The sequence below is a fragment of the Ambystoma mexicanum genome, chromosome 8 (genome assembly GCF_040938575.1).
Source record: "Ambystoma mexicanum isolate Mex_15411 chromosome 8, UKY_AmexF1_1, whole genome shotgun sequence".
NCBI lineage: Eukaryota > Metazoa > Chordata > Amphibia > Caudata > Ambystomatidae > Ambystoma > Ambystoma mexicanum.
This window is the reverse complement of record NC_090929.1, coordinates 353785582-353796381: the sequence shown is the minus strand read 5'-3', so window position 1 is coordinate 353796381 and position 10800 is coordinate 353785582. Positions and strand designations below refer to the sequence as shown.

The 10800-nt window shown below is 42.4% G+C and overlaps 1 protein-coding gene across 3 annotated transcripts in view; it reads right to left on the bottom strand.

The window, feature by feature from the left end:
* Nucleotides 1-641: 641 nt before the first annotated feature.
* The window catches only part of LRSAM1 (leucine rich repeat and sterile alpha motif containing 1), a 3131994-nt gene continuing 3121835 nt past the window's right edge, over nucleotides 642-10800 (bottom strand). For all 3 annotated transcript variants that reach the window (XM_069609805.1, XM_069609807.1, XM_069609806.1), the window contains one exon: nucleotides 642-10521. In XM_069609805.1, coding sequence (XP_069465906.1) covers nucleotides 10396-10521 — 126 coding nt within the window. In that variant the 3' untranslated portion in view covers nucleotides 642-10395. The remainder of the gene's footprint in view (nucleotides 10522-10800) is intronic.

Here is a 10800-nt window from a genome sequence, read left to right as displayed (position 1 = left end):
TGCAAGCTTTGATAAAAACGCCGCAAATATTTTGCATTTGCTTTGTACTACTTGGTTACTAAACCATATATGTGTAAATACTGTTGTATCTTGTGTTAAACCTCAGTCAAGTGTATCTATTAACACTCACTACAGTTTCATTAAAATCCAACTGTGGTACTGAAAAGCATCCTGATACATCTATGTTAGGAGTCATCGTGTACCCCCATAGGAGTGAGTGCACCTTTCGTTAAACAGCCAGGTACCCCTTGACCTCGCTCACTTTCCTCGTTATACGCAATTACCCACCTGGGCAGAGCGAGGCATTAACCAGGTGCCCTTTTTTGATAAATATTCTGGTGTCGAGAAGTGACCGCTTCGAGGTATCCCAATGCTGGAATAGCATAGCACGCCCTCCTGGGAAAAGTTTCCATGATCCAGCTAACACTGCAGGAACACATCAATGAGGAGGAATGCACAATAAATAAATGACTAACAAAGGTCTTATCATTTTGCTGCAAGTTATAATGGCATGCAACCCGGGGTGTTTGTCCAGAAAGCCAGAACTACCTTTTTTATTATTGCTGAAACTTTTGCTGAAGCTTTTAACTACTGTTCGATCTCAAATATAGGTGGGCGGAAGAAAAAAAAACATACATGGATTTGTTCACATATTGTAACAATTTTATTCATACTTTGAAGCAGCCATCAGTGGCATGTATCTCACTACAAATCACACATAACACAATATATATTTACAAATGTTCTTTAAAAAGTAAGGCAATTTAAAAACAAAATTTATTGATTACAATCTATAGGGAGGCACAAAACACATCGACAACCCAATTTATATTAATAACAAACCATGCATGGGAAAAAAGGACAATAAATAAAACCCTATTCAGCTCAACCACGATGAGATGTACTAGCAAGCTGTACACAGAATTACATGCAGCTCTCCAGCTGGCATGCACAAGTCATGCACACTTCAATGGCACATTGGCTTGCCTAATCGTGGATTCCAAGCAAGCACACAGCAAGGACACACACCAGGGCTCTCCCTGTCTGAAGCGCAGAGCTTGTTGTAGGGTACAGCTGACAGTTGTATTCTCTCTAGAGTAGTGTGCAGATGAAGTAGAATTTGGATGCAACTGACATACAAATCAGCATGGAAAATGTCACAGTGAGTTCCTGGGCTCAGAAGCATCTGGTTTGAAAAGGGCACATGAAAGGCTAATCTCCCATTCCATAAAACATACCTGAAGAAAATCAAAATCATGATTAGTCTGTGCATATTTGGATAATGCTACCACGCATCAGTGATGCGTGGTAGCAATACTTCCTTCATTACAGATTTCTCATGTCCTTGTTTTTGTATAGTACAGTGTACATTCTCAGGGCAGTCCCCCAAATCTTGATGCAGACTTTGCATAGACTTTTCCTTCTACTTGCACTTCAGATGAAAAGTAGGATTGATGCCATAAGACAGTATAACTGTTAAGATGAGAACCTTTTTAGCAGCACCCTTCCAACACTGGTCCTCCCCAACCTAAAGGTGCTGCGTGGACATAAGCCATTGGCAGCGTTACACCGGTCTATTATTTGATGGCAAATAAAGAGAAAGTCCATCTAGACTGGAAGTTTCCCTCCCTACTCAAACTTCAGATTCTATTTGGGAATTTCCATGGGCATGTCTCTGTAGGTATACCATACTAACCAGATTCCAATCAAATGTGTCTGATTCAGTGTATCCCAGATCAAATCAGACAAACTGCATGGACTTCTTTTCGAGTGGCAAAAAATAATAAACGTGCCTTTGGTACTACTCAGTAAGTTAATAAATTAGCTTTAAATTAAGTGAGCACCACACCACACCAGACCACACCATAGAAAGGGGGCTAGGAATCAGCTGTAAGCTGTCAAGGAAATGCGCACAAGAACAATGCCAAGGAAATATTACAATAGTTCTTCATTTAAGGTCTTAAAAATACATTACCCCTTCACAACTGTTGCCATGGATCATAGAACAATTTCAGTTGCATATTCTTTACTTTAAAAAGTACTGAGTGTAAATAGAATTTGTGGTCATTGAAAATTATAAACTTCCACCAGAGCAATAACTCGAGATTGCAATGCAACCACATAACAGTTTACCTACCATCTGCAAGGACATCTAAACACTACAGTTCTTACTTCTAAAGTGCTTTCTTTTTTGTGAGACAATCTTTTTCCACATTTCAAGTTTTAGATCTGCTTTTTCCTTAATTTTCACTTTTTTTTCTCACTCATGTTCTTGTTTCTTACAGTTATTTTTCTCTAAATATGCATATTTTGTCATGAGTCCTTTAATAATTAGGTTCCTGTCTCTCTGTGGCTGTTTTCAGGCTATTTCTGCCACTGTATACAAAACAGCACTTGATGTGCTGAGGACGTGGCAGTTCTGTCGGCTGGTGGACTACCCCACCCATAGATGCAGAGCCTGCAAGGAATAGGGACATGATTAGAGACAGACATTGTGCCCACCATTGAGGTGCTTAAGACAGTGTAATGCTTTGCACTAAAACATGGCGCGTGTGTGCAGTGCATTCTGGTGCACTCAAAGCCATGGTGGAGATTTGCTCCAGGCCTCAGTGGAGTCTGTACTTGATGTGAACTATTCAGTGGATAAACATATTTTAAGCATTGCTCGTACTATTCCACTGGTAACCATGTTTTCACCGTTATTCATTGCTTATGTTAGTTTGCACTGCTCATCCAAGGACACGATGCGCAAAGGATAAGCAGGTGCCGCCTGGTACCTCATAACGTTACCATGGACATTGTCAAAACTGAATTTGAGCTATGGAGTTCTTTTCATGCGTTATTGAGAATGGGAAGAGTTCTGCTCCTTGAAGATTACCATGGGTCACTCCGGCCAGGGGCCCATGAGAGCTGCCAACGGGTAGAAACTTCGAGAGCCAGAAGGTTCTGGAAGGTGCCAGCCCCTGATTATGGAAGGCTTAAAACAAGGAGCACTGAGGCGCTCAGGTAGAAAGCTTCACTTTCAGGATGGACGCCTCACTCCAGATCCGTTGATGCAGAGATCTCTCTCCTTGACTGTTTTGGGGCTTTTCAGTAACTTCTGGCGAGATGAGGATGTTTTCTGCAGCTGTGTCAATGGTGATGTATTTTATTCAGAATTCTTTTATTCTTTGCATGTATAGCATGCACTTATTAATTTAGTATTTTTGCTTCATTTATCCATTAATTTATTGTTTTTGTCGATGGTATGAATAAAGAGGCTGTAAAGAGCCATTTAGCAGTGCAGTTGGGTATCTGTATGAATAATTGCTCTCCAGCGTCCAAGGTTTTTATTCAGTTCACTGGGGGAGAATATGGCTAAGAGTTCAATGTAACATATCCAGGCACTTTGTGAAAGCAAAACAGACGGGAGGCACAACATCAAGATACAGGTTGGAGAAGAGAAGCTTTTCAACTTTGAGCATATGAGACACATTTAGACACATGTATGAAGTAAAACGCCCTTTCCTTTGATCAAACTCTAACTACGTCTATGATTGACTGGAGGACTTTAAAGAATCTTGAACGATGAGGTAAATCAATGTGTCAGCAACTGAATGAGATGTATCATCTTGTAGCTACAGTATTTAATTAAACTTACTTGAACACATGAGACTCTTGCAAATTGATAATTTTCGGACAAAAAGTCAAGGTTTGCGGTATTCATTTTTGTAAAACAGAATTTATGTTTTTGTAATATAACTATTGAACAGAATTATATTTCCAAATAATGAATACAACCAATGGTGCAATGTGTTTAAATTCAATATAAATATTGTTGAAAACTTTACATTACACCATGGGACTTTGTAACTTGGATGTACCATTGTGGGTCCCTCCCATCAATTTCACCAAACTCTGCAATTATTGGGATTTGTGGGACAAGCATGGCATAAGAGCAAGCAGAGATCCCTGAAGAGTATATATTGGGGTATGTTCATTAACACGTTTGATGCAAAAGGAATCCCATATTTAAAAAAAACATTGTTTTAATTCAATAGCAGAACCCGGGCAATGTGATTTTACATGTTTGAATTTGTAAAAAGGTGAATAGATGTTCCTTATTTAAAGCTACATCATACAACGGCTTTTCTGGGGGAAGTGTAAAATATGGCCAGTTACCACTCAATGTGGAAGCACATATTGCATGTTGATACTGTAGATCATATTGGGCCTCTGTGTCTCAAACACAAGGCACATGGGCAGACAGGATGGGCCACCTGTAAAGTATCTGCCACCCAACAAAGGCTCATCATAGTGACTACTGATGTTCTAGTTCATAGGCCACTTTTCACCATACTTATGGGATGCTGGTCCCAACGAGTACAGGAGTGCCTTTTGTACAGCAAAATACATCATAAACTTCAAAGAAGTAGATCCACAGGCACAATATGTGGTCCCAACCCCACCCTGCCACGTCCTAAGGCTTCGACTTGCAGTCCATTTCCATCGCGGTTCAATAATTTAGAGGGGTGTGTATGGAGCAGAGAGGACTATGGACTTGCAGTATTCAGGTTACTCTCGTAAGTTTTACATAATTTTACATCTCTTCCCCTTTCCTCCATGATTAAGGGACATTCCACAGCAATAGACTCAATGGACCCCAAACTGAACCACAAGGGTTTTTTAACAAGGCCTGACCAAACTAAGCATACAAGTGGGAGAACAATGTTGAGGAAGAGGCAGAGATTGCTGCTTTGCATGCCTCTGAAAGGACACAGAGGCCACCTTTTCCCCTGACTGCGTGAACATGCATGCCTTTTGGATGAGACCACTTCTGAACCTTGTAGCCTTTGATTTTGTCTTGACCAAGAAAATCTTAAGTGTCCTAAACAAATCTAAGCTGAGCAAAATCCTTTTTGAATCGGATGACGGGTTAGGTAAAAAGGTAGGTAGGAAGATTTCCTGACTCATGTCAAAAGCTATATACATTTTGGCTAACAAGGAAGGGGTAGTGAGGAGCACCATCTTATCCCTGGGCATGTTAGGATGCCTTTCCTCCAGGCAGGGTGGGCGGAATGGAAAGTGATTGAAGTTACTTGATCATTGCGTTGCAGTAATGGACATGAAGGAACAGACTAGAGAACCCTTTCAGGTGCTTTTTAACCACAGGGTTTCAAAAGAGAGCAGCAAGGTAGGTGCGACAGGTATCTGCCTGCACCCAAATCTACCCAAGGAGGAAGCAAAGGAAATAACCAAATCCAAGGTGGACTCGAGATGAGTAAGGTCCCTGAAGCGACCACGGACAAAAATTCTACCGTTTGCTGGGATATTGCTCTCGAGTAGGATGAGTTCTGGCTTCCTAGATCACAGACATACCATTTTTAGAAATGGTTAACAAAGCTGACAAGCTCATCTATTGATGAGGGATAGATCAACAATTCTCACTGCTGGCTATGAAGATCGAAGTAACTTGGGAGAAGTATTTTAGGATGACTCATAAGGTTGAGATCCAGAACCTGGCCTGCCAACAAGGAACTATGGGAATCATCGAACAACGTTGCACCTCATGAACCTTTGAACCAACATGGGGATCATTGGAATCAGGAGAAGTGATTAAGTGCTCTTGTTGTCCCGCTTGGTGAACAGAGCATCGCCCTAGGAAGAGGGACCTCTGCTCATCCACAACACATAGCAAGGACACTTAAAGCACTTGAATTTCAGATGAGTAGCAAAGAAGTCCACTTGTGGACTGCTTAGGTTCGAATGCGAGAGAAGTTCCCATTCAATGTTCTGTAGAGAGGTCCACACCCCTAGCTGTTAAGCTAGCATGCAGAGTCATGATGATTTCATCTCACGCTGTTTTTTCACATAAGAAATAGCTGCTGTGCTGTCCATGAGTTACAGAATGTTCTTTCTCTAAATAACAGGAAATATCTTGAGTGCTAGAAAAATAGCATTTAATTCCAGAAGATTGATGTGTTACAACAAGCCTTTTAAGGATGACCAGAGATCTTGAGTGTAGAGGCATTCAGGCATAGCCCCTCATACCCCCACCCGAAGGTGGAGCAATACATTATCACTAAATTGAAAATGAGAGGTGCCCAGAGAACAGGAATAGTTGATGAGGAGGCCAGATGAGGATGTACTGGTAGGAAGTCTTCAGATCCAGCATACATAACCAGTCCCTATGGTTCTAGGAACAATGGATCTGAGTGGGAGGAATCATCTAGAATTGCTTTGAGAGAGAAAGATTTAGGTGAGATAGGTACATGATGTTATGCTGGCATGCCTGAGCCTTCTTGCATATCATAAATAGACCAAAGAAGAAACCCAACCCACAAAAAAGATTGGTCACCCCTCTAAAGATAGTCACTAAGTCTGGAACGGAGGTGGGTGGAGGGTTATGGGGGCTGAGAAGCATCAAACAATAATGCCTGCCCACAATCGAGGATATCCAAGGGTCAACTGAAATGGTCATCCAGCCCTCCAAAGAGGAGGAGAGGAAACACGTAGGAGTTGTTCACTGCAGCTTTCTTCTGACTGCTGGGGACCTCTCCATAACATAAAAGAATGATATTATGTTTAAAGGAAACCAATGTCTTGGTTGTCTGGGATGAAGACTTATTTTGAGAGCTCTTCATCTGTTAGGTAATGAAATAGCTTGATGCGGACCAATGGCAAATCCAAATGTTGTCTTGGATATCAGTATTAAACTTTGATGTCCTAGCCCAAGCCTGTCCCCTCATGTCGGCATCCAGGAACATACTTTGTGATGCTGTATCGATATGAGGTAGTGAGGATTGCATGAGATCTCCAGCCACCTGTTAAGCTTCATAAAGATATTCTATGAATGCAGCCTGTTTGTCTAAAGGAAGATTCCTCTGTAAAGCCACACGATCCTTCTGCAATCCCCGACTAAAGGCCGTCAGCAAAGTGTCTGAATTGTCTACAAACTTATCTTTGCTCAAGGCAACCCAAGCCAATGAAGAAGAGAAGGGGAGGTGGAGGCTTTACCCCGCAGCATAACAGCTGTGATTCGGATGCTAGGTAGGGGACCAACTGGTGTCTCATATCAATTATTTTGTTAACCAGTATAACAGAGTGAGGCTTTTCCCCAATTTTCTGCACCACTGTCAAGACATCTTTCTGAAGGTTCGGAACACAGATTTGCTCTACTAGACATTGGAGGGGCCAAGACTCCCGATGTGGCCGCCTTAGGTAAGTGGATACCAAGGAACGTCATTGTCACCTTCATATGTTCATGGAATGCGAAAATGGAGGAAGGGGTCTACTTTTCTTGACCATCTGGTTCATTAGCATCTCCATTCAGTCGTTCTCATTGACATAAGGCAAATCATCAGCAGAAATGCATGTAGGGGAACTGGTGAAGGCAGCAGAAGAATGACTACGGAAAGGCAGAACCATGAAGAGGAAAGAGGTACATGGCAGGGGAGCCTTGTCAGGCAATTGGCCCGAGAGTAGAGAGGCCAATGTAGCTGTGACAACCACAGCAAGCATGGTAGGTCTAAAGGGAAAGTGTGACAGAAAAGATACTAAAGAAGCAGATGCACTGTTAACCTACCTAATTAAGATCTCATGGCAGGTGCAATCGCAATCCTCACCAGAGGGATAGGAGGGACCAGGTCCTACAGGGTGCCATGGCTAATAGGCAGGGCCCTGTTGCATCCCTCTTGGATGATTGCCTGGTAGAAAAAGGACAGAAGTATGGAGCAATGTGCTCTGTAACATGCCCAGCACAATAATGGGACACATGCATGAACAGCATTAACCAGTTTGCATGACTGGGGCCAACGTCAATGCATGAGGGTTCTGCACGATAACCCATCTTTTGAACACTTGGATATATGTCGATTGTGACCTTTGAGGGCTTCACCGGCACATGTTCCCTGGCCAAGTGTTGATTAGGTTCCCGGGAAACTTGAGGCATAAGCCAAGCAACCAGCATTTTCTTGGGCATGGCACGGTATAAGGTACAAGGTCCTCGAAGGAGGATCCCCAGTATGAAATGTGGTGGAAAGCAAAGGACACTGATGTGACCCCTCAGGACTCTTCCCAGAAACAGGATGGTTCTGGCCCTGAGCTTGAGCACTTACTAGCTCCTTTGACGGAGGCCTTGCTATTACCCCCGGTTGTGTTGTGGCGAGTCACATCAGGACTGTGAGCCCCTCAAGCAGATAGTGATACTAGGGAAAATATCACCAGGATGGAAGGCCAAGTAAACCATTGGTACATAGTTCACCTACCTGGAATTCTTTTTGTCCTTCAGGAATTGTTCAAACCTAGCCACTGGAGGACTGTGGAAGATGTCTTACCAGCGTAACAGCTGTTATTTCAGAGGACAGTAAGACACTGCATCAAACAACAAGTACAGGTTCCACTATAGACAGGCTCGAGCATTCTAAACAGAGAGCGTGCAAATCCACAAACCTGCGCGCGAAGACCTGCACATAGAAAATAGCTTACGTTGTGTAGGCCATCACAGAGAAGAATTGCTGGAGCCAGGAGGTATGCAGGGTAATTCCCAAAAAATTGTTGAAAAGGGGGAAGGGAAGGGGGGTCTATCGGCAGTGATAAAAGGACTGGTCAGCAAAGTCTGAGAGCGTGGCCTACCGGAGCAGGACCATGACGTTCAACACATGCGCATCTTACAAAGGAATTTGCTGTTGAAAATGTTTACTTTCCATTAACATAGGATGGATGTTCCATGAGTCTGCATGAAAGGGTACGAGACACAGGAGTAACGGACAGGAGTAACGGACAATGGGGGCCACACAGAGACATAAGGCAAGGATTAAACATTCAGACATAAAACAGGAAATAAGTATCACATATGTGTTGACGAGAGGCAAAAGGATTTAGGGCTGCAAATCCTAGCTGGACATGTGGGGGCCAGATATGGTTAACAATAAACATGGTGTTACTGTTGTCCCCTCCTCCCCCAATTGTAATGTGACTGATCCAATGCTCAACCTAATGATGTATTCTCCTGATTGAGCAGTTTTAACATGACCATGTTGAAATTACAGTTGAGCTAAAAATCCTGCCATCAAAGACTGTTGGTTTGGCATTCTAAGACTCTTCCCATATTCTTTTATGTGAACCTTGATTAATATAACAGCCAACCATTCATAACGAACACTGCATTGGGCAACCCAACAAGCTATCAGCCAATCGTTGTATAGGAGGTAAACAGGTATGCCCTCGTGCCATTTTTAGTACCACATGTTTTTCCTTAGCAATTTTCTATGACCGTTAATGTCCTCCATGTTGATTATCTACTTAATCCATCCAATAATGTAATTTTCTTTACCATTCCTTTGATTTCATTTTACTTTCCTCCTACAATTTCACTTAGCTAATTTAGCTCTCCACCACCTTTTACCATGACTTCACTGATCCATTGTACTCCTTTACGCCCTACTTGAAGAGTCCATTTATAAAAATGAAAGTAATAAGCCGCTGAGCAGTGCAGCAGGGATATCAGTGTTTGGGGTAAGGGCGATCACTTTTACAAGAATATTTCACATGGATCTGGTGATTGGACCCTTCCTGAAATAGCTATACAGAAGAGACCAGACTCTGTGGAATGTTGTGACCCAACGGTATACATTCATAAAGTTGCCTGGGAAAAATTTGCCAGGGGGTAACCTTTCCCCAAATTTGCACTCCCATGAAAATCAAGCACTTTCTTCAAATATTCTAGGACTGGAGTTAGAATTGTAATTAATACCAGTCCTAGAATATGTGGCGGGAAGTCTTTTATGGGTGCATGGGGAAAATAATTGCCTACCTGGTGACATTTTCACAAGGGACATGTTCACACAGAACCGATCCAACCACTATCCTTGAAGGACATTTAGCCATCAGTGCTAAGGGCATAAGAGATGTAAGAAAACAGTAAAGATACACAGATTATGAAATCTCAAGCCTGATACCCATTTCATATAAACACCCTAAGCATCCCACTTAAGTAGTAAGGCAAACATGTGTGGACCAGGGTAAGAAAATGAAACCTGCTGTTGGGATGAAGGGAATGAAAACTGTTACTTTGCTGTAGCACAGGTCTCAAACTAATAGCTCTGGCCTTTAACCACCTTCTGGCAAATCAGATATATTAAAGAAAGCATGGACATGTTTTACAGTAAAGCTCAATGTTACAGTTTCCAAAGATTCCCCAATTTCTTAGAAAGTTAACATGTCCACCCTGGAAACTATCTTCACTCCTAGTTCTCATATTGGTCCTTCACAACAGCATGTTGGCTCAAACAACAGTCACCACTCTACAACTGGTACCCTGAGTTGTCTTATCAGAAGCACCAAATTGCTGAATCACAAATAGGCCACCGTCAACTGTGGCTAGAGGCTCTGGACAACAAGGGGCTCCTTATGATGCTATACACTGTGATATATGCGTATGCGCTGAATGATGTCCTTGCGGCACAGAGGGCAGGTACGCAAGACTTCACTGCAATTGGAGCAGCAGCAGACATGCCCGCAGTTCAGGAAGATCATCTGGGCCTAGAAAGAAGAAGAGAAAGCCATTGTTCAGTTAGATAGAACTCTACAAGTGGGAATGGCGATTTCATGTGATGTGAGAAGATGCTCAGAATTCCCTGATTGTGTCAGTATGCTAGAGTGATTATGCTTAGGAAATGAATGCATGTCCCTTACATTTTAATTCTTAAAGTAAAAGTTAACTCTGTGATGTTATGTTTGCTGGTACTTCTATTTCACAGCTTTTTCTATTTGCATGGACTCTTAGCGCTTCAAGTCCAACAAGTAAAAAGGTGGGTTAGT